The 25,703-nt window shown below is 35.0% G+C and overlaps 2 protein-coding genes across 11 annotated transcripts in view; one reads left to right on the top strand and one right to left on the bottom strand.

Annotated features, from left to right (window-relative positions):
- The window catches only part of LOC138700159 (uncharacterized), a 356,318-nt gene extending 330,821 nt beyond the window's left edge, over positions 1 to 25,497 (top strand). For 3 of the 4 annotated variants that reach the window (XR_011332263.1, XM_069826557.1, XM_069826558.1), the window contains one exon: positions 21,194 to 24,227. The gene's annotated coding sequence lies outside the window, so the exon portion shown is untranslated. Of the gene's footprint in view, positions 1 to 21,193; positions 24,228 to 25,039 lie in introns of those variants that run through there. The other variant, XR_011332264.1, reaches the window with a different exon arrangement.
- LOC138700160 (luciferin 4-monooxygenase-like) overlaps positions 1 to 25,703 on the bottom strand; it is a 78,765-nt gene that overhangs the window by 20,702 nt on the left and 32,360 nt on the right. For 6 of the 7 annotated variants that reach the window (XM_069826565.1, XM_069826561.1, XM_069826560.1 and 3 more), the window contains 3 exons: positions 22,313 to 22,625; positions 12,332 to 12,503; positions 2,687 to 2,959 (listed from right to left, as the gene is read on the bottom strand). In XM_069826565.1, the coding sequence (XP_069682666.1) occupies positions 2,687 to 2,959; positions 12,332 to 12,503; positions 22,313 to 22,625 (758 nt within the window). The remainder of the gene's footprint in view (positions 1 to 2,686; positions 2,960 to 12,331; positions 12,504 to 22,312; positions 22,626 to 25,703) is intronic. The other variant, XM_069826567.1, reaches the window with a different exon arrangement.

The following is a 25,703-nucleotide window of genomic DNA, read 5'->3' as shown; positions in this document are numbered from 1 at the left end:
TTTGCAGGATAACGCAAGGGCGCACACGGCACACTCTGTAGCTGATTTCTACCGTCGCTGGGGGTGGGAAGTGCTTTTTCATCCATCACATTCACCGGACTTAAGCCCCTGTGATTATGGCTTAATCCCAAAAATGAAGGAATCACTTCGTGACGTTCGATTCCGGACTGTTCCCGATATTCTGTAAGCAATAGGGTGGTCCATCAGAAACATCAACAGAACTGAAGCTGCTACAGGGATACTATGACTTCCACATCGCTGGCAACGAGTTGTAGACAATGCTGGTTACTACATTGAAGGACTGTAGAAGTTTCACAGATGTATCACTTGTATATTCGAAGTAAATAAATAGTTGCCATTATTAAAGTTACAACCTGTGTAGCTTCTGAAAATATTACAAGCTGGCTTTATAAGAAAGTAACATAGACAAAATACTCTTTCTTCTCAAAAAATCCACTGATGATAAACTCAATTTTGGCGAGACCTGGAGAATGGTGGGAGTTAAAAAATTACGCATTCGGCTCCTTTCGTAAAAAACAGGACATTTAGTGACAATTAGTTTTTGTTGGGATGTCTGAGATTTCTATATAAGGCTAGCAATAAATTTAAAACACTTGAGCTATTTCTAGAAGGAAAGCTTAAGAAATTTTTAATGACCAGTAAATGAGATACAAATATATACAGAAACAAAGTTTAAATATTAAAATTTTCATCTTCATCCATTCACTGAGTAGTATGGTTTGTCTAACAGCCAGTTTTTGAATGTTGTTTTAAATTGTTTGTTGTTTGTTTTGTTTCGTCACATGTTTAGCAACTTCCTGCAAGCATAATATATGTAATTTGCATTTATGCTAGCTAAATGTTTTTATTTGCATCAGGCTACATTGTTGTAAGTTATATTTTTTCGAACATAGTAGCCTATATAGTGATTATTTTATTTAGCTCACTTTTATGTGAAGTGTTTTAATATTTGTTAATATTGGAGAGCCTAAACTTTGAACTAGTTGATTGGTGTATATATGAATAGTGTTGTATAATTAGTAGGACCGTAATTTTTTGGTAACAGCAGTATGCGCAAAATTTTCCACAATTACTTTCTTGGTTACTTTTACCCTTCAAGATACATAAAATGTCATATTTAAGCAAAATAAATCTGAATTAACGTGAAATTTGGATCATTGTGTGAAATATGTTAATAACCCCAAATTATAGGACCTACTTTTGTTGCAAAGAACTACGAAATACGCACCAAAATGTTATTCAATATTGTTAAAAAGACATGTTTGTGACTTTTGCTTCAGTTAATTTGTCAGCCACTTGGCAAAACCAATATTTATGTATTTTCTTTATGGAAATTGTGTACACTCACTTTTACCATCTCAATGACTATCGAAAAAAGATTGATTTCTGTAGTTGACTGCAGCAAAGATTGAAGAATGTTGTATGTAACATTCAAAGACTTTTATAGTAACTATCTATCTTTGCTGCAATATGTTATGCACTAGAGGCTATAGTTTGGTGCAAAGAGATTTTTGGGAGGAACATAATATAGTCAACTCCGGTTATAGTGAACCTCTGCGGACCAGCATATTTCGTTCACTATATCCTAGGTTCGTTAAAAACGAAGTGTCTGTTTTCATACTACTGACATTGCTATACATACAGTATTAATGCCCAGTTGAGACAGACCACGTTCAATATCAATACTAATGTTCGCTGTATCTTCCAACTTAAACACTTTACGCTTTGACATCCTGATGTTCACAGTTCAAAACTTGAATCTAATATCTGGTCATGTAGGTAGTGGGCACTGACTGATTTCACACTTCTTCCCACTAGAGGTATGCTACTGTATACACAGCTTGGAATTTCCCTGGGTTCACTTTTACAAAGATGCAGGAGGAAGGGTTGAGGACCATTATTCTGTAATCCTTCTTGTATTTACCCTTTGGTCATCACTCTACTCCCTTTTATAAAAGAAAACTCTTTCTCTTCCTGTTCTTCTAATAACCTCTTTTAATGGAGTCAAAATGAATCCTTCCTCTATCCCTCACTGCATACACTATTCTATTTAATATGTTTCAAGCTGTCCAGGAAGCTGAACAAATCCTTTGTCTTGCAATGCACTTAAGGAGTAGAAGGTTTGAGATTTTGTTCTGAATATATTCTTGGAAGTTTATAGGAAAAAGGGTTTCATAAATTACCATTTTGGCCATTTTAAAATTACATTTTCTTGGGAAAGTTATAGTTTTAGGTTCACTGCAACCTAAGTGAGGGTTCACTATAAACGGAAATATTAATGTACTTTTTAATGTATGTGGGTCAGGACCAACAATTTAGGTTCACTATAACTGAATGTTCACTATAACCAAGTTTACTATATCCAGAGCTGACTGTATATATAATTGGCAACTTATTTCACGAAAGACCCACCGAAATAATGGCAGGTTTAACACCGAAATAATCAATTTTATTTCACCAAAAACTACAGTCCCTAATAATTACTGAATTGCTGAATCAATATGGAGGAAATAATGGACTCTTCAAAAGCCCCTAATTTCTCAGATTGTAACTGTGTGTTGAAAAGTTTGTGAAAGCAGCCAATTGGTGGACTAAGGTACCAAATCGGACCTTTTTCTTCATCTTATATGTATTTTAAAATGAGAAAAATACGTAGGTATCTTACCTTGCATTCTGTGTCTGGGATAAGTACTCCTGAAGAACCTCTTTTTTTGGTATTACTTGGGATCATTGTCAGTGCTAAAGTGGCTTCTGTTAAACCATAACCTTGACGGATTTGTCCTAATCCAAGTCTTTCACAGACGAGAACCTCGATATCATGTTTCAGAGGTGCTGCTCCAGATATAATATCACGCACACTTGACAAGTCATATTTATCCACTGCACTAGATTTCGCCAACAAAACAATAATGGGAGGTACCAGGTACAGTAATGTGATCTATAAAAAGAAAACAGCCTTTAATAATATAAATCACTCTTCCCTCATATATTATATATACAGTAGAGTTGACAAAGTAAAGCAAATTCCATTACAGGCCCAATTGGTCCAGAGGGTGGTGGAAAAGTAAGACTCCCAATTTTACAATCAACATTAATGGCAGAAGGGATGTCAGTCCTATGTGCCCACCAACTTTATCTCTAAGGAAATGCCCGATACTCATTTCTCTAACAAATGAGTAAACTCCACGACAATAGTGCGGCTGGTAGGATTAGATCAATGGAGAAAAATCCATGACTCACGACTTTCTTGCTTTGCAACATTATGCCTTAACTGTGATGCTATCGCACATCCTGTGTAACAGGTAGGTACCTTTTTTTTATCATGATGGTATAACATGTTTCAGTTCTATTCGTAAGACTGTCAGGTGATGGTTTCTCACCAAAGGAATCAACACCGATCTCCAGAAGCAGGGGAGCTCCACATTCTTGGCTTTTATGTAAATAATTTACCTGTCCACCATTATAGAAGGTTGTTTCATGAGATGCACACAGAGGTTTGTTCACTAAGACTTTAATATACGAGGCGCGTCCATAAAGTAACTTTTCCACTCGTCCCACAGCTAGCAAACCATATGTTGCGCGAAGCAACTGCGTGAACGTGATAGAGTAATGTCCTGGCATGGCGCATGCGCTAGTGGAACTTCCCGAGTGCTCTCAGTAGCTCCGTTGCATTGGTTGAAGATGGATATTCCTATTCCAGCTCCCGCCCCATGAAGTACGGTCAGTGATAAAATTTTTTAATGCAAAGGGCATAGCGCCGATTGAAATTGATCGTGATCTGTGCCAGGTCTAAATTATATAATTATAAGAGAATATAAAACCAACAATCCTCATGACGTCATTCTCATTGTTACACGCATTATTCAACTTTCACAAACAAATTTCCAACTTCTTCCGAATATAAGTTTTAGATACAGCTCATGTATTTTGTCAAGACACTCCCCCATTCTTCCTACAGAGCTGCGCACGAGATCGGATGAGTCTACTTACGAATTATAGGGGAATGGGTTACTCTTTGCCTTGAACTCAGTAGACACACGCCCGACCTTCCCTTCTACTCCTACCCCCTCGTTCCCATAATATACATCGTGAGTGTCTTGACAAAATGCATGAGCTATACATGCTAGCTAAAAAGTTCATTTACAAAATCAAACTAAAATAATGGAAATATTCACTAGTAGACAGCTGACTATAGCAACTTTGGATGAAGAGAAATCTATCACATTTTGCATAGAACATAATCTTCTGCCAGATAAAGAAGAAAAAAACGTGTGAAAAGTGTCATACCAGTACCGGAAGAAGTGTAGCATGGGTAAAAGATACAAAAAAACAGTTTTTTCCCTACAGGATGTGGTGCCGAAATTGCAGATATTGTCTTTCTCACGTTCCAATACATGGTTTGAAAGCAGGAGGAGAGAGTGAGCACGAATTTCGTTATCTATCAGAATTCATATATAGACATACCAGTACAAAGAGGTTTGCTTCTCAAATGTTCCTTCAATTCCTTAAAGACATATCACAAGTGTATCCAGGACCAGGGAAAATTGGTATAAAAGCACGTGATGAGGTTTGAAGTGAAACTCTTATGTTAAAAGTGAAATATGGAAAAGTGAAAAAAGGTGGTGTAAGATATGTTTTCCGTTAATATAATTGATTTCTTGTCTTAAATTAGATAATTTGACCCCTATTATAAACCAATGTAACATAACATTGGGGGGGGCTTTGACCCCCAAGCCCCAACTACCCCGACTGAGGACTTCACCCCAGGCCCGTTTCCTTAACATATAACATTAAATATAACTGCAACAGACATAATCTTCAGTCAAATAAAGAAGAAAAAGATTTGAGAAAAGCGTAGTACTGAAAGAAGTAAGAGTTACATCGGAACACTGATGAGATTTAGAGTGAAAGTGCAAAATGGACAAGATAGTATGGGATCATTTTATGTTAATACAGGTAATCTGACATCCATTATAAACCAACATAATATAATTTAAGCACAATCCGGTTGGGGGACTTAAATATAACTGCAACAGACATAATCTTCTATAAAATAAAGAACAAAACATTAGTGAAAACCGTAGTACTGAAAGAAGTTTCATATGTGTAAGAGTTAGCTCGGAACAGTGATGAGATTTGAAGTGAAACTTTTATGAATATGCAAAATGGACAAGCTGGTACGGGATCATTATGTGTTAATACAGGTAATCTGAGCCCCATTATAAACCAAAGTAATCTAATTTAAAAATCGTACGATTGGGGGGTTTTGCCCTCCCCCCCAGTCCCGATTGGGGGCTTCGCCCCCAGGCCCCTACAATTAACATGTCACATTAAATATAACTGCAGCAGACATAATCTTCTGTAAAATCAAGAAGAAATGTTTTGCTACAAAAAATTAGTATAACTTTTCATTGCATATTTTATCCAGTGATTAGGAATAACTATTGGTAATTACTATTATAAGCCAACGGATGTCTTTTGTTTAGGTAACAAACACAATTTCATTGTTACTATTATTGAGAAATATTGCATATTTTGTTTGAATTTAGTATATTGATATTGGTTTTACTACTTTAATGTGGAGCTTTTGAAATATAAATACCACTTAACCAAATGTTTTAAATTAAATGGCTAATAATACTAAAAAAAAAAAACAATCATTATTAAAGAAACAAGTTGCTTGCGAACATTGTGGTAAATTTTTTCTAAATGAAAGAGGAATCAGAATACATATAAGTCGTTCTCATCCAACAGAATACAGAAATTACTTCATACTTAAAAACAATAATCTTAGCCAAGTAAATGCTTGAAACTCAAATAATAATGTTAGTAATGGTTCTTTAGAGAAGGAACAGAATGAGTATACTAAACAGCTTTCCGAGTGGAAAAACAAATTTCCAGCTCAGTATGAAGATGATGAATTCCATGCCTCAATTGAGAAGTTTTTGTCTTTCTTGGTGCCCGCAGGACCCAAACACCCTGCAAGACAACACTATCAGATACGAAAGAGAAAGAATAATGTAAATAATTAAAGGTCATATAAAGCTTCCTCTAATCCAGAAAGAGCAACAAAGAGAGACAGACAAAAGCAGAAGACTGCCTATAAATATCAATTTACACAGTTTTATTTCTACAATCAGCATAGAAAAGCAATTCGTCAGGTATTTCAGAATGATGTTGCTTTCTGTTTGGTCAATAGTTATTCAATTCATGACTATTTTTCGAATTATTTTTTCATCAGAGAATGACTATGACCTTATTATCCACCGAAGCTTAGTGAAGTCGATCCTGTAGAGCTCGAAGATACTGCAAGTGGATCATGTGATTGTAAGGACAATTAAAAATAACATAGCCTCGGACATGATATCAATAATTGCAACAAAAATACTTATTTCTGGATGAGTACCCCCAATCTTTACGAATGCACTAACAATTCTAATTCACAAGAGTAGTGATAAAAATTGACTAATTGGTTCCCAACAACAATTTGCTCAGTTATCTGAAACATAATTATTTAGAAAGCACTTAACAAATGTCTTCATAACTACATTACATTTAATGAGCACCAGACGTTTTGTAAATTCTCCTGGGACAAAGGTCAATACATCTCTTTTAGACAATATTCTTAAGTCTGCAAAAGAGAGAAGAGAGTCCATCTGTGTGGCTTTTTTAGACATCCAGAAAGCATTTGACAATGTAGGACATAAACATCTCAGAAGAACTTTAGAGTCTATTGGTGTGCCAAATAAATTAATGGAACTGATCATGAATCTTCAAGAAAATAACACAACGCAGATTGAAACATTTCATACAAAGACCGAACCAATTGCTACAGTATTAACCATGATATCTTGCAGGGTTCTCCTTTATCTCCAACTTTACACACTATTAGCATTAATCATATTTTAGACGAGTTCTCGGAAGAATTCAAACTAAGCATTATCGTTACTCACAGTTTCCAGAACATCTCAAACTAACTGTAATGAGTTTTGCTGACGACATAGTCTTATAGGAAAATATACAGAATCTACGTAAAGATTAATTTTTGATCCTACAGAATATATCTGTTATGGTAACATTTGATATTAGAGGAAAAAATTCGCTTAGGTGCCGGGGAACGAATCCGAGTCCTTGGTTCTACATACCAAGCGCTCTAACCATTGAGCTACGCCGAAATTCAATCCAAAGCACCAGATCGAATCCCTCTCCTCCGGTGTTTTTCCCTTTGTGGCCTGACTCAAAGTTCTCCTCTAATATCAAATGTTACCATAACATATGTATTCTGTAGGACCAAAAATTAATCTTTACATAGATTCTTCGTCCAACAGTGCATATTACTGTGGAATCCCGGCCACCAAGTCACTCAATTGAGTGTGCTCCTTGTATAATGGCAGTTGACTTACTATAAATGTAAAGAATCGGTTGAGTGTTGCATTACCTACAGGAAAACCGCCTCATACTCATTGTACTAAATCAATACCTAGGTATGGGATTGCTGATAACGTCAGCATACATGTCGAACATACATGTCGTGATTATCAGTCTAGATCATACCCAGATTGCTCGGTCTTATAGGCTTTGATGGTAACAACTTTTGTCAGGTTTACTATGTTGCCATCTAGTTGTTACATAAGGAGTCACGTCATAACTCCCATTTGAATTGCATTTGCGACAGTACTGCCATCTCGTGTTCGTTTATGGCGGATGAGTGACGATTCTGGCAGGTGTTCTCTTCAAAGTGCTACCGATTTTAACATAGAGATGAGCAATCTATTATATATGTGATCTGGGCTATCAGTTTGAAAACATGATACTGCTGAGGAATATTTCATCACAAACACGTTTAACCAGGGTACCCAAATTATAAATAAACAAATTAGTAATCCATCGAACCCATTATACAACTTATTCAAATCAATTACCGTACCAGAATCCCCACCTGAACCTAAATGTACAACCTCCACCTTAGAATCTATGTCATACGACATACATTAGCATGTATATGCATAATGTGAACATGCTGCGAGAAGTTAGTTACAGCCGAGCCTACACAACGCACACACCAACTGCTTCAATTCACATCATTATGTAAGTCTTATACTATAAACATAAAGTTTAAAGAAACAAAATTTATATATGAATTAGCTTCTCACAATACTTAACTCTTACAATTATACTCGGTCACAGTTGACTCTTGCAACGTGACAAAAAATCTTCCACAGAAAGAAATTGTACAACAACTTTCACTATGTTTTCAAGCTGATAATCATGTCACATGTCAATTTTAATCTAATGAACGTTTTAAATTTTAACTATATTTTATTCTTGTATTATTTATGTATTGTTTATTGATTCCTGACTAACTATCATTACATTGTTCACTTTTATGTGTTATTATTGTAGATCTGAAGATGGCAAATATTGCCGAAAACGTTAATCTTTTAAATGTACTATAGTATTTAATAACTATATTGTACTTGATAAGCATATAGACGGCTATTACACAAAATGTTAATAAATTTGAGACATGGGCATAGCAACAGTGATAATGTGAATTAATGGCAAATCACAAATCAATCAAGAAAATGTGTTAGTCTCCATCTAAACATCTAGTTCCTGCCATTTTACCTGGTCCCAATCCACCCTTTCCTGTCTCTTTTTCTAAAGAATGAAATGAAGACTCACAGCATCACATCTACATAATCAAACAATAATCAAGTGCCTTTGTGTTATCATAAGTTTTATTTAAATTTGTTATTTATTCATTTCTCATAAGATTTTTAAATCTGTTAAATATCATATGGTGAGGAGAAAATCCACCTCAAGATTGGTCAAAATCATTAGTTATTCCAATATTTAAGAAAGGGGATAGGACCAACTGTGACAATTACAGAGGGATCAGTTTGTTAAATTCTGGTTATAAAATTTATTCTAGTATTATTAAGAATAAATTATGCAAATATTATGAAGATATATTTAGTGAAGAACACAATGGCTTCCGGAAGGGCAGATCATGCTGCGATGGATATTTTACAATGCAAATTTTGATTGAGAAGCATCGAGAATTTAATATAGAAACACATTTGGCATTTATTGATTTTATAAAAGCATTTGATAAAGGTAACAGAAGTTTGTTATTCGAAATTTTGACAAAGGATCAGATCCCAAAGCAGATCATATATATTATTTATAACCTTTATATGTGGTACAGTCATTAAGTTCTAATACTGAGCGCATAGTGGCGTTGTGGTGCACTATAGCGCATAGGTGGCGCCATGGTATGATACCTTGTCAGTTGGTCTCTCGACCCAACAAGAGACAGTTGAGTGCATGCACTGTAAGCAGAACTATGGTCTTTGTTGTGACGGTGATTTGAATGTGCACGTCGGAACCCGAGATGTCACAGTTTGAGCAACAGGCAAACATCAAGTTCTGCCAGAAATTAGGCAAAACTGCTGCCGAAACGTTTCAAATGATGCAGCAAGTTTACGGTGAGGACACAGTGAGTCGCAGTGTTGTGTTTAGGTGGCACCGACGTTTTTTGCAAGGAAGAGACAGTTTGGAAGATGATGTGCATACTGGTCGGCCACAAACAATTCGAACTGAATGCAAGATCCAAGAAGTTGTAACGTTGGTGCGTGCTAACTGCTCCCAATCGGTAGACGATATCACAGCAACAGTAGGGGTCAGCCATGGTACTTGCTACAAAATTCTGTCTGATGACCTGAACATGTCTCGTGTTACCCAGCACAGTGTGCCACGAATCCTGTCGCAAGACCAACGTGATGATCACATGACGATTTGTGGTGACCTCATCAGTAGTGCTGACGATGATCCGACGTTTCTCAACAGGATAATAACTGGAGACGAAACGTGGTGTTTCCTTTACGATCCGCAACTGAAACGACAATCCGCCACCTGAAAAACGCCGTTATCACCACGACAGAAAAAACCGCGACAAGACAGGTCAAAAGGCAAGGTGATGCTTGAACTGTTTTTTGATTCAAATGGAATTATTCACATGGAATTCATCCCAGAAGGTGCAACTGTGAACAAAACCCGCTACAAAGAGATTCTTGGCCGTTTACGAGATTCAATTCGCCGTAAGCGACCTGAGCTATGGAGTACAAAGAATTGGCTGTTGCTACATGACAACGCCCCTGTACATCGCTCTGTCCTTGTCCAAGAGGAACTTGCAAGACAACAGGTGACAGTTCTTCCACACCCTCTGTACTAACCTGATCTCGCACCGTGCGATTTTTTTCTCTTTCCTCGCATGAAAGCAACCCTACGTGGGTGTAGATTTCATTCTTCCGAAGAGGTCATGACTACCACAAGAGAAGCCATACGGGACCTTCCTGCCAACATCTTTCAACGTTGCTTCCAGCAGCTATACCAACATTGCAAACGTGCATAACGGCCAACGGAGACTATTTTGAGGGAGGATGTGGTTCTGTTTAAATGTTCGCCGTGTTATGCGGCATCTTGTGATACATCCAGATTCTTGTGGGAGCCTACCCTCCAGGCGTCAAGTCTTAGAACTTAATGACTGCACCACGTAAATTAAACCTTATTGCAGTAAAAATAAAAGAAAAAATAACTCATTGGACGGAAATAAACTCAGGAGTCAGACAAGGTTGTGCCGCTCTCCTTTGCTTCTTAACGTTTATATGAATGCCATTGTGAAAGATTTTAGAGAAAGAAAACACGGATATATCACTATTAACAGAAATTTAAAATTAGATGTAATAAATTAGATTTTTTACTAGCAACATCAGAAGATGATTTGCAATTGTCAGTACATAATTTAAATTTAACAGCTCAAAAATATTCAATGGAAATATCCATTAACAAAACAAAAATAATGGCCTTTTGTGGTAAATACCCAATACCAAACAAAATTTGTTTAAATAACACAATTTTGGAAAGAGTTAATGAGTTTAATTCTTTAGGATATAAAGTTTCTTTTGTTGAAAATTTGGAGTTATCAGAGAAAATTGTAAAATTCAACAAATCAATGGGCATCATTAATAGATAATTTTAAAGGCATATTGGTTCCGTTAAGTTCAATGTTAATTGATAAATGAGTTCTATTCAGTCAGTACTTAACATAAAAACACAATAAAACATGTTATAACAACATTTTAAACAAATGTTGTTAATGGTAATTGATAAATGAGTTCTATTCAGTCAATACTTAACATAAAAACACAATAAAACATGTTATAACAACATTTAAACAAATTTGTTTAAATGTTGTTATAACAAATTTGTTTAAATGTTGTTATAACAAATTTGTTTAAATGTTGTTATAACATGTTTTGTTGTTTTTTTTTTGTTTAAATGTTGTCATAACAAATTTGTTTAAATGTTGTTATAACATGTTTTGTTGTGTTTTTTTTTTGTTTAAATGTTGTTATAACATGTTTTATTGTATTTTTATGTTAAGTATTGACTGAATAGAACTCATTTATCAATTATCATTAATAGAGTTTTAAAACCTTCATTAGTACAAAAATCAACTCGTACTCGTCTTTATTAAATAATAGCTCGACCAGTCTTATGTTATGGGCGTGAAGCGTGGACTATAAGGACAGAAGATGAAAGCAGACTAACAGCTTGTGAGATGAGATTCATGCAACGAACAGCTGGCTACACTAAATGGGATCGAAAGAAAAATGAAGACATCCTTCAAGAACTTAATGTGTCATCAATACTGGACTATATCTCCAGATATCAGTTAAACTGGAAGGAACACGTCTCAAGAATGGTTTCATCCAGGATCCCTAAGGCAATAATGAAGTATCGTCCGAATGGGAAATGGTCACTTGGTCGGCCTATGAAAAGAAGGCAGAAAATCGCTTTTCAGGCTGTAACAGTTCTTTTGGGACTAGTATGTGACAGGATGATGATGATGATGATGATGATGATTTAACAACGCCAATATTAATTGGCTGTTTATCTATCTAGTAACAGTGGTATTAGTAATAGCAGGTGGTATTTTGGTGAGAAGAGTCCGATCTTTATCCTTGGGATAACCTTACAGTTGGGAAAACCTCGGAAAAACCGCAACCAGATAATCAGCCTAAGCAGGATTCGAACGAAATTAGAGCACAGCGTCAGCTATACCAGTGACTGTAATCTTCTACTTCTGAGAAGTTTTACATGACTCGAAAATTAAAAATAATTGTGTTATAAACAATTATATATAAACTAGATTAAAACATGTACAAAACTGCAAGCAGTAGTAGTAGTAGTAGTAGTAATAATAATAATAATAATAATAATAATAACAACAACAACAACATACCTTATGATTCTGAATGGATCGTAAAAATACATCTTCTTCAAATCTTCCCATGATTACAAACTTCACTCCAATAATACATCCTATTAGCTGACAGAGAAACATATATGCGTGAAACATCGGTAACACTGCCAACACTGTGTCACTTGGTCTCATGTCACTGTACCTATAATCACTGCAAATAGAAAAATAAGAAAAGAATTACAAATAGATTTTTGTAAAGCATTACATGCGGTTAAGAATGTTTAGTGACAACATGTTGCAAGCCCATTGCTCACATCCACAACCTGGAGGATCAGGGTATCTTTCAGTCTTCACATCTCATTTGTGATCTATCTGGTAAGAGAGGCCCCACCAGTCAGCATAACTCACAGACTCACTAAAAGTACACAAATCCCATTATCCAGCACAAGAGCCTTTGTCAAGAAGGAGATATCCAGAAAGGAAAAGGAGAAAGGTAGACTGGTCCTGGAGTGGAAGTCATATGTCAGCAAAGTAATGGATAAAAGGGGACTTACACTTGGCAATTGGAATGAAGGAGATTTGTGGAAGCTGCAACTGGCGAACTCCTGAGAGGCAAAGTCGAATAAGAATAATTACAAATAATGTATTACAATCATACTGGATATAAAATACAATAAAGAAAGTTCACATTCATATCTTTTGACACATTGTAGGGACTTACGCTGAGGCAGAGCGTCATATCTAATTAGCTACTTGAGTTTTTAATGTTCGTCCATAATTTTCCCATATATGCGTCATTCTCCTGAAAAGGTACATCTTACTGTCAAAGCAACATTTCTCCACAAATAATAACTCTGAGTACTCAAAAACTAGATGAACATACAAATACAGTTGAAATTGTAAATTAGTTTTATTTCCTACAATTAAATGTTGTCATAGAACGCAAAAAGTCATGTCTGTGGACTGTTACAACCCTCAAACAGATTAATACAAAAGGTTGTAAATCAAAACTGGAAATAAATTATGAACCAAAACTACATTATTTATGATGTAAATGCAAGAGTAAGCCTGAAAACTTGAAGTAAGTAGGTGATATAAAAACAATGAGTTTTACAACAGACAGAATATTTGACACAAGAATTTCAGTCACGTTAGTGGGTAAATCTGTTACTTTATAGAAAAACCATTGGAATGTAGACAAGTGACTATTCCAGGTCTTGGTTATTACCAGTCAGCCACACGATATTGGAAGCATATTGCTTTCTTTATTGTTTAATGTAGGCCTACTCAACTGGCGAGATAATTTCTATTAAGGTACTGGTACTAGTTGATTTTCCTGAGATCATTCTGTCACCTATGGGCATATGAGTTTTCTAAACATTGAATAAATAGTTAATTTTACATTTTTAATAAGTAGTACACTGGAAGGACGCACTAAACTCCCCTCTCCCCGAATGGCCCAGAAGAGAAGCCATTGTGATGTTCTGCACCGACTGTCTGGCTAATCATCTCTACCGCCTGGGTGTACTATCCAGCTCCCATTGCATGCTCTGTAGATGTTCAGACAACATGGACTCAAGTCACATTAAGACTTGTCCAGTGCTCTCATCTGTCAGCTTTGTGGATAGATACTGGGAGCCCAAAGAAAGAATGCAGCAGTGCTGACATCCCTCTTTCGTAGTTTCACTTTGTACATTGCTTGCTTTATTTTGTTTTCTATCTTTCATTTTGGTTTTAATCGCCATTGTACAGTTAATGACTCCAGTCAAATGCCATTACATTGAATAAAAAAAAAATAAATAAAATAATAGGGTAAGTGGCTTTAGACATTACTTGAAAAGAAAAACTTTATTCCCTCAAAATTGCTGGATTCACGGAATGTTTTAAATAAATTCATCACGTCCATTGATATACCATGTCCACAGATGTGACAGTTAATCAACGGATGTGACTAAAGGCTAATTTTAGTAACTTAAAAATTTAATTAAAATTATGAAATATTATATAGGTAGATGTACAAGCAAACAAACACAGAGCTTAACTATAAACACCTGTATTCTAGTGCCCCCAAATGAGCAAAGTTCATGTTTGGGAGCAGTTCGACATCACTATTATTAAATAGTATATTATGAAACACATTCATAATGTTATATGTTATGACATGAATCAATTTTTTGGGAACGAGTGACGTGAGTTTCCTAATTTGACGAGTGCAATAACTGTATAACATTATAAACGTGTTTCATACGTTATTTTTTTGTACAACAGCATTATAAAACAATCAATAAAGAAATACCATCATGTTTGTAATGATAGGTAATTTCATATCATTGCCTACAAAGAAGGAGGTTGCTATGACAAGAATGATGTACTAAATATATTATAGCATGGCAAATCGTTTCATAATGTTAAATTTATGGCACAAGTTATGCTGTCATAATAAAAGTCATGACGTTTTAGTTAGCATGGTAATATTTCACGGCTCTGCTACAATAATGTGGCATATTATGCATGATTTCCACTAACAATAAAGACTGTTTATAATGCTGGAGTTCAAAAAGTAATTATTTCGTATTGCTATTATTGTAATTAAAAATTTACTTATATTAATGGGTAGCCTACATAATGAAAAAATATTATTTACAGGAAGGAATATTTTAAAAGAATCATGTAAAATAAATTATAGGCTATAATACATTTAATTCATTTTTTAAATTTGTCATTGTTGAATTTCGTTAGTCCATGTTTTTCAATAAAAGAGTTGAATAACTTATGACAAAACTTACCTGTGTTTTAAACCAGCAGTTGTTATACATTAAGTTCAATTAATGAATTTTTGTACAGCTTCTTCTTGCACAATTTTTTCTCTTATTTGTAGATTAAAATATTTAGAAAATGAGGAAGACAGATAAAAGGAAAGAATGTAAAAAGTTGAGGATGAGAAGGACTACTGTCACGTATGAGGAGCAGTCAAATGAAAACGGATCAGATGCCAAAAAGTATAATAGAACATTTATTACCTCAAAAGTAATCTCCAAAACTGTTTATACAGTTATCCTACTGCAAGAAAAAATGATCAATTTCATTCTTGAAAAAACTTGTGGGCTATCTACTGAACAGTTCCTCACCCAGTCACACATGCCTTCATCCGATGCAAAACAAAGTCCACAAATGTCTTTCTTAAACTCTCTAAATGTGTGAAAATCACATGGGGAGAGATTTGGGTTGTGGGGGTCTTAAAGCGTTTCCCAACCAAATTCCTGAATTGTATTCCTCACGGAGTTGGCAGTATGAAGAAGGATAATGCCGTTCGATAGCATTCCAGGAAGTTTTGACTTAATGGTGTGTCTCAGTTTCTGTAAAGTTTTTTCATAACAGTGTGCATTGATTGTGGCCCCATGCTCGAGAAATTCAACAAGCGAGAACTCCTAGAATCGAAGAAAAATGTCAACATGACTTTACCGGAACTTGTGTGTATTGCTTTGACTTTTTCTGTGGGGGAGAATCCATGTGTTTCCATTTTGGCTCTGCCATTTGCTCTCCAGTTCAAAATGCTGACACCACGATTCATCCCCAATATGGGACTGAAATGCATACTCTTCCTCGTAGTATCGTTGCATGTGAAGCAGACACTCTGTTCGTTTTTCGTTCCTCTGTTGACTGATGTGGAACCCATTGCATGCAGATTTTTTGGTAATGCAGGTACTTCATCGCAATGACGTGTACAGAACCGTGACTTATTCCCACCAAACGATGAAGTTCTTCCACAGTGATCTATCAATTTCCCTGTATAAGACCATCAACCTCAGCAATAACAGAAGTGATGGCATGATGAGCCTGTCCTGAGCGAGCATCGTCTTGCAGTAACACGCAGTCCTCTCGGAATCTCTTGTGCCATTCCAGTACATGCAAACATGACATGCTGTGTTCGCCATATACAGCAGACATGCGACAATGGATTTCTTGTCCTTCTACTCATTCAGCAGTCAAAAATCGCACTACACCTCGCTGTTCTTCTTTACCTGCCTCTATTAGTGATGCTGGATGAACACATATATTTCTAACTTTACTTCCAGCACAATAAACGAACGACCAGTGTGTAAGCAGAGGTTGTAACTGTGCGTTTGCGAATCGCCACCAGTTCAGCAATCAAATTCCAGTGGTACCAACTTGCCCGCCATGAGATATACACATGGTGACTCATTTTCATTTGACTGCCCCTCATACATAGACACGCGAAATATCTGAAGTGGATTTAATGCTAAAATTCCAAAATTTGATCTAGATGAATAATATAGTTTAATGAAGTTTGTAAAGGCCAAGGCAAAAACAAACAAAAAATAATTTTTATCCTAATTGTAAATTTCGGAAAATATTAAATATTACTGTACTTTCACAAAGCATCTTTTCTAGAAAGGTGCTTTATATATATATATATATATATATATATATATATACAGTATGTATAAAACCATGAAGGAAAGCTCTGGGGAATTGAGATATATATACAGTATGTATAAAAACATGTGGGAAAAATCTGGGGAATTGATAGAGGACCTGAATATAAGCAAAGAAGTTCATATAAACATATAGTTAATTTCGCATAGTTTTTTAGTTACAGTCATTATTTGTGGTGTACATAATATCTGTGATGATAAAGTTAATTTACAACTTAAAATACTTTTCTCATATACAGAAACTACTTACTTCTATAGAAAGTGCTCAAAATGGTCACCATGAATTCTAATACAGACTTCTGAGCACCGCATCATCAACTGCCTTACTCTCTCCTATGTTCCAAGTGCCTGTCATATCTGCTGACATCCTTCCTTGAGTCACTGGCGAAGAATTTCCACGTTATGAATAGGTGTGGAATACACAATGGCCTATGTCCCTCCATTTTGTTCACTAGTTGTAATTAATTACGAGGGCTATTCATAAATCAACTTCCGACTTTTCGATTCTGGATTGCTAGATCATTGCAGGAAGATGGCGCTTGTGCAGTAGCCACAAGTAAAGATGTAATAATGCTCCCATGCATCATGCGCTCATTTCTGTTCAGTAGTCTGTGAAAAACAACTGTTGATAATGGACGCGATTATTATTTGTTCCATGAGTTGTGAAATCTGTTCGGTTATTCAATTTCTTCACGCAGAAGGAGTTAACGCTGCTGAGATTCACCGTCGATTGTGGCAACATTATGAGTGATAGTGCTGTACGGGACTGGTGCAGAAAATTTAAGATTGGGCATGAAGATGTGCACAATGAGGGAAACCAATGACAACATTCAATTGTGACTGATGAACTCGTTCAACAAATTGAACAAACTGTGCATGAAAGACGTCATTTCACAATTTCTTAACTCTCTGAAAATTTCCCACAAATGTCAAGGATAAGTCTCTACGAAATTGTTATGGCAAGGTTAGGTTTCCACAAATTTTGTGCACGATGTGTGCCAAAAAATCTCAGTGACCAGCATAAAGCTCAGAGAATGACCTCAGCCTTAATGTTCCTTCAGCATTACCACAATGATGGTGATCAGTTTCTGGACAGATTCGTGACAGGAGATGTGACATGGGTACAGTTCGTGAATGCTGAGACCAAAGAATATTCAAAGCAGTGGATACAAACCCAATCCCCGAATAAGCCAAAAAAATTCAAACAAATATTCTCGAACCGAAAGATGATGACTACAGTTTTTTGGGACCAAAAAAGAGTATTGTTGACAGAGTCTATGGTGCCTGAGACCACAATAACAGCAGATGTTTATTGTGAAATGCTAAAGAAGCTTTAGAGAGCAATCCAAAGCAAATGCCACGGATTGCTCTCCACGGGTGTCATTCTTCTCCATGACAGTATGAGGCTCCATACTACTGCTCGCACAAAGGCTTTATTGGAGAAGTACACATGGGAAACTTTCAAACATCCTTCCTACAGTCCAGACTTGTCACCGAGCGACTACCACTTCTTTCCCAAGATGAAAAACTGGTTAGCCACTCGGCACTTCAATGACGAGAGCTCATGGACGGAGTGAAAACCTGGAGAGTACACAGGCGGCGTCTTTTTATGAAGAAGGAATACACAATCTAGTCCCACGCTACGACAAGTGCTTGAATTTATATAGCGACTGTGTTGAAAAATAGTGTCACTATCCAGGAACATTTTCCAGGCAATAAATAGTTTGTAACATTGTTTGTGTTTTTCTTTTTGTAGCCAATGGAAAGTTGATTTCTGAATAGCCCTCGTATTACAATCAAAATAACAACTTTCCACAATTACACTAGTCAACAAATTGAAACTTTTTTTCCTGTATCTGGTTTGTAAATGGGTGATTTTACCTAATTTTGGGCTGCTGAATTGAATGGAAAAATCCGTTCTATCACATTACATTTTCTAGATATACAGCACTAACACAAAAACAGTAATATAATATTGGCAAATATTTACTATTTTAAACATAAACTTAATGCAACACTAAGAACCTACGAAAGTTTTCATTAATTCATTCATTCAGTGTTCTGCTCAAGGACAGGTCTTTCACTGCAAACCTAGCATTCTCCAATCCTTCCAAGTTTTCTTGGTACCGTAACAAAAAATTCATATAAACCAACAAAAGCACTAAAATAATTCACACTAGTCCAAGATATTACTATTTATAATGTTTAATGACAATTTCCTTTAGCAAAATGGGGTGACAGTGCTTTGTATGGTGTCTCATTTGTCTCCCTAAAAGGAAACCAACAGTAATCACCCATCATTGACTTTGTTAAGGATGCTCCATGATATGGGTATCTTGGTGAAAGCGTTCATTGCTACAGGCACCACATTTTGCAAGTGATTAGTGTGAAGCAGAGGCAAAATGACTTTGTTTGGATCAACCAATGGCGTATTTTTCACATTTTTGTTTCCAACAATGTATGATTCTCTTACAGACCATTCCTTGATTTTGTAGTGGTTTTTAGTATCCCGGCTGTCCCACAGGCACAAAAAAAAAGCAATATATCTGTATACCCACTCTGTAAACCTGCAGTGCAACAACCTTTAAATCACAGTATATCCACCACTCATGATCTTCATATTTAATTTCCTTAAGCAGCAAAGTCATGCTATAGTAAGTTTCACTCATGTCCACTGCATGAGCCAAAGGCACTGATGGCAGGTTATTGCCATTATGCAATAGCATTGCTTTTAAGCTAGCTTTAGAAGCATCAATAAACAGTCTCGAATCACAGGGATTATGCTGAAAACCCATTTTCACCATCAAACCATTTATGTTTCTACACACGTAAGTTACACTGAATTCTTCATTTCATAACACTCAGACGAATTGCTGCTTCTTCTTCTAAAACTTGAAATTTTTGTTCCTTGCGCTAAAAGACTCCATTGTTGAAGTCTTGAAGCCAATAGTTCAGTTTGTTGTTTAAAAAATTTCAAATCATGGACCAAATTGTTCAATTCCATCTGTTCTATGAGATGAGGTGATCTATCATGAGATACAGGGAAAAACTCTTTTAGAAATCATGCATCTTCTGATTCGCTTTCCTCTGATGGTTGTGCTAGTTGTTTGCGAATGACAGACAGGAACAGGTAAACTTTTCCCATTAGGAACAGGTTTATGTACTGAAGACAAATCAGGATACTTGATATTATGTTTAGTTTTACTGGAATGTCCTCCAATATTCGTGAGGCAAAAATAGTCCATTACATGATCTTTTGGCTCACACCAAACCATTGGAATTGCAAACAGCATGGTTGAATGGTTTCCTTTTATCCATTCTGCCAGAGTAGTTACGCAGGTTATGCAAGCTATGTGCGATGCAAAGGATTTGTCCTGATAACCGAGAATGCAATCAAAGTACAGTTTATAAGCCTTCTTAACTAAGTCATTGATTGGTTTTTTTTTTTTTTTTTTGGAGTGAACTTGCCACATACTTAACAAAATTATTGGGGTGATTTACACAACCATGCAGTTCAGCAGTTATCATCACACAAATTATACTGTACAAACTTTAATAAAAAATAACAATGTGTCACAAGTTCGCACAAGAACAGTAAAAACACAATACACAGTGACCAACACCATCAACATTTCAGCACGCACTAAACTGTAGGGCTGATGCAGAGTCCATGTATATTCAGAGTACCACAATCTTTTGCACTGGAAATGTCAACAAATCAGCCGTTATTTGCCATATACAATTGTATAGGGAATGAATGTAGCTTATGTATCAGAGTCAAATATTTTTAATTTTAAGGACCACGGACACTGAGTTTTACTTTAAATGTTCCTATCTCAAAGTTACTGAAAGGGAATAACAATGGCGGCCGATTGCGCTACTCTGGGTATCCATGGACTCTGGGCTAACGTCACTAGCAGAGTCACCTCTATCAGCCAATACAATAAACTTCTCCCACAACTAAATAATTCTGCCATCTAATCACTCTTTTGAGAACTTCTTCCACTGTATATTACATCCATATATAGAATGTAACCAGCATAGCACTCTGAGAAACGGAGAACAGGAAAAACATAAAAATATAAAAAAAACCTATATAAAATCTAAAATATCCCAAAATATATGATACAGCAATTCCAAAGACAGATTCGGATTCTACAACAAAAAATTGATACGAATTGATGTATCACATATCAGATGCAAAATGGCTGTCAACCAGTATTATCAATAAAAGTTCTAGCATATGCCTTATGTTAATTTTGTTATGGCAACTGTCATCAGGAGGCTTTGAATACAAAACAAATTAACGACTTGAATACAGAAGAAAATTACATGTGGCTTGTTTATCATCACAGATATTATGTTGACCACAAATAATGATTGTGACTAAAAAACTAAGCGATATTTATCATATGTTTATATGAATTTTTTTGCTTGTTTTCAGGTCCTCCTCAGGCCGGTTATTGTCCATACATGTACTTCTCGACACTGTGAAGCATGGATTTAAGCTGTTATTTGATTAATGAGCTGTCTTCAAGCATGCAAAGTTTGAAAAACTGAAAATATTTAATAAATTCTTGGAAAGTAAAGAATAATAATAATAATAATAATAATAATAATAATAATAATAATAATAACAATAATAATAATAATAATAATAATAATAATAATAATAATAATAATAATAATATATTTAAGGAAAGGCCATATAGTAGATATTTGGGCAATTAATCTTAAGATTTGGTTTTATAAAAATGTCCGATTCTGGTGCCAATGAAAGTTGGCAACTCTAGATACAACTTATGTATCAGGTCATACACAACAGGTTATTGTTTTTCTTTATGAACTGGGTGGTGCTGTGCATGGCAAAAGCCAATCTGTAACATCTGGGATGATCATAAGCAGGAGAATGAGTGGCCTTCAAAAATTTGGAGAAAACTCGAGATACCTACAAGATATCTGATGGATTTCAGGCCATGGTTTCAGGTGTCCAATGTCACAATGGAGAATTTCCAGGAATAACAAAACATTGTAGAATTTTCGTGAAACTTAATTGGTTTTCTAGTCCATTGCTTATTTTCACTTTCTTTTCGTCAGGCTTTAAATATCTCATATTCCAAATTGTTCTTCCATTTTCTTGTCATGTTGTCTTTTTGGAGTAAAAAAATTGATATAAACCTACTCCAAACTGCGCATTCAGCATTACTGAAGTGCAGTAGTTTAAACTGCATATCAAGGAAGAAAAATATTCTTACGTAGTGCCAGAAATTTGAAAGTTGGTAAGTTTATAGATTAAAATGATACATCTATATCTGCGATTAGGGAAATTAGAAATGTCTACTTCAAAAAATAGCTATATGAAAAGAAGAAAATAGTATGATACATTCTTGTAAAAATATTCTATGTAATGAAATTCTTGAAAAAATACTCCATAGAACCTACGAAAACTTACTTAGAATTTGTGACTTTGTTATACTATATTACACACCAGTATGAAAACACATTCTGAGATTTAATGGGCATGAACAGAGATAGATATTATTTTGGTGATATGTCTTCTTACCATACATATTCTACAGCATGCAAAATGTTGGCGTGTGTCAGCATCACTCCTTTTGGTAATCCTGTGGTTCCACTGGAACATAAGATTACAGCTACAAGATTCTTATGGTCCACCTCAAGTGGCAGGAAGTTGCTAGATTTATTCCATAAAATATTTCTGAAAGCAAATTGTTTGTGTGACATCGGTCTTCCAAATACAACAATGTCTTTTATGAATCCAGCTTCCCTTGACAACTTATCTATATTCTCCAATGCATGTTCAGAGCAAAATATGATGCGTGGTTTCGAGATACTAGCGGCATGTTGTAATTCATCTGCAAAAGAAAACCTTCAATAAATATGTATTCAATTATTTCTACCAAATGTAAACAAGATTAGCAGGTAATATATAATATATTTATGTTCTAGGCTCGATTATCTGACTTCTAAAATGTCCTATTGGTACTTATGAGTCATTCCACATCAAACCTGACAAGGTTTTGACCTTATGTTTTCAAAATTGATTAAAACTTTTTGTACGCCTTCTAATGGTAAATGAAATATACTCATATACCTTTGTTGGGATCAAACTTCATTGTTTTGGAAATTCTCTAAAAAGTGCGTGCACTAACATATATAAATGTTTGTTTCTCTCATTATGTTTATCATACGAAATAGAGATTAATCTCAAATAGAAGGTTAAGAATCATGCTTTTAGCCTATGTATTCACTTTTTACTCATATCTGAATTATCCATACATTACTCCCTAATTATTATATAAAGCTTAATTTTAATAATGTTAGCACAAATGAAATACCAATTTTAAAATATCAGCATACCGTATTCTCCGTTTAATTCTCTTGAAGTGTACAAAATTTCACAGTGGGAAAATAATAAATGGAAGAGTAATAAATTACTAAATAAATAAGCACGTAGCTCTCTGTGCAGTTACCAGTGTGTTATTCTGAGAAGCGGAACTTCTCATAACTTTATATTAGGGTGGTCCTGAACTAAACCTATGAAATTTCTTTCACAGTATATATTATTTTAGCTCTCTCTTCCTGAAGTTGTTTCAATTTATAAAAAAATGAACCTGTGAAAAGTTTCAAACGCATCAGATATGGGAAGTCATGCTGAACAGCGCATTTTATGTGTATTTTACATGATATGGAAGAAGGGGTACCGGTATTCATTTTAATTAAATATAAAATGTAAATATATGATATGATAAAGAAGTTATTCTCGCACTTACTCGTAAATTCAGTTTTGGTTTTCGAATATTTTAGAAGAGTACACATCTTAATAGCTATCTATTGGAGGCAACTTGCTCCAGATAATTTAATTACTATCATCTACAATTAAATATGTATTCTTACAATGTTTGTCTTTAAATGTCGTCCTAAGTATTACACAGTTTCTTAACACAAATAACTTCACTTGTTTGTCTTTTATCAGAGTGTTTATAACATGAATCTAAACCAAATGGAGAGTGGTGTGATGAGGGATGAGAGTTTACGGATGAGAATACACATAGTGTGCTTATGAGAATATCAGAGATCTAGATATGTACGATGTTGCTGTTTATTGATAATTTTGATACTTTCTGAAATAAAAATCAGGAAATGTCGATTTAATGAATTAATTCGTAGAGTGTGATGTAAATATTGTATTTTAGAAATTTAACCTTTTATATTTTAATTTTTCTCTTTATATTTTAATTTTTCTTTTTGTCTTTGCATAAATGTGTTAATCTGCATCATATTCTGTTTATTTGTCAGTGTTTGTTTATTTGCTTATATTTGTTTATTTGTGCTAAATTTATTTGTTTGTGCATGTGTGAGTATATTTGTGCGTGCGTATATTACCTAATCTAACGATTCATATCAGGCTTTGTATACTAGTTTTGACAAATAAATAAATATTATTATTATTATTATTATTACTAATATTAATTAAAGTATTCCCAGGAGTCGATCTGGGTGGCGCAATCCGTAGAGTGCTGGCCTTTTGTGCCTGAGTTTGCGGCCCAGGTTGATGGCATTTAAATGTGACAGGCTCGTGTCAGTAGATTTACTGGCATGTAAAAGAACTATTAACTATTAATTTTTATGTAGATGTAAAATAACTTCTGCGGGACAAAATTCCAGCACACCGCGATGCTGATATAACCTCAGCACTTGTGAGCATAGTTACATAAAACATAATTTAAAAAATGTAATATTTCCAGGAAACATTTGAAACAGAAATGATAGATGTAGTCAATTATGAATAATGAGTAAGTGCTGACCGACCTAATTGAGAAATTTTGCATTCTTCAGTTGAGAAATTTTTAAATAAACTTTCGATTAAGATAGAACCCCCTAGCTCCTCATGCACCAAGTTGCGTTTCTGTCAGATAAGGAAGAAGAGATCCCTGAATGGTGAAGTCTATGTAATTTTTGACCTGTCATAAAATGATTCCTGAGTTATTCAAGGATCAATATAGGGTGTACACTGAAATAGAGATCAGACCACACTACATCTCTTTGTCATTTATTTTATAGGAAAAAAAAAAACGAATTAAAACAAAAGCTTGTTACCAATTTCAGAGTGTCTTAAACACGATATAATTGTTATCCATCTTTTCCAGTGAAAACTAATACACTTTCTAAAGAATGAACTAGATAATGTGAAAAAAGTTATACATTGTTCTGAAGGGGCTCAATATAAAAATCGAAAAACAAATTGTGAATCTTTTTTTTCACGTAGAAGAATTCGGTGTAAGTGCTGAATGGCCTATTTTGGGACTTCCCATGAAAATGACCCTTGTGTTGGGATTGGCACCATCACCAAGAGATTGGCAACAAGAGCATGCCTTCAGCTTCATCAGAATTCCATTACGACAAAGAAAACACTTCGAGTGAACTGAGAAGTTTGTTAGTGATTTAATTTTGTGTTTGTGACAAATAATGTACATAAAAACGAATGTGAATTACTGCAATCTCGATAAGAGAAGACAAAACCAATAAGTGACACGAGAACACTACATGCTTTCATACCAGTGTCAAAATCTTAAGCACTAGTTAAGGCTATTCTTTGTCTCACGAAAATAAGCGTGTATTTTTTTAAAATCCTTAAGTACATTTTAATTCTCCAGTTGCCTTTTCTATGTACTGTTGTGTTAATTCTGTATAATTTTATATTAATAATTGTGCTTAAAATATTTATATATTTCTTCAGTTGATATTATAATGTATGGATACTGTGTGTACCAACACGTTTATATAGTGTGGCAAGTGGTGTGGTCCTGCAGTGATGTGCCAACTTAACAGCCAGTGCTAGGCTGGGTAAGTTAATTTATTGTAAACGCATTTATGTATCTTCCACTCTGAAATTTTGCACACATATAGTACTGAATTTAGTGGCGCAGCCA

The sequence above is a fragment of the Periplaneta americana genome, chromosome 5 (genome assembly GCF_040183065.1).
Source record: "Periplaneta americana isolate PAMFEO1 chromosome 5, P.americana_PAMFEO1_priV1, whole genome shotgun sequence".
In the NCBI taxonomy this organism is placed as follows: domain Eukaryota; kingdom Metazoa; phylum Arthropoda; class Insecta; order Blattodea; family Blattidae; genus Periplaneta; species Periplaneta americana.
The sequence above is the reverse complement of the archived record's forward strand: the minus strand, read 5'-3'. Positions and strand labels throughout refer to the sequence as shown.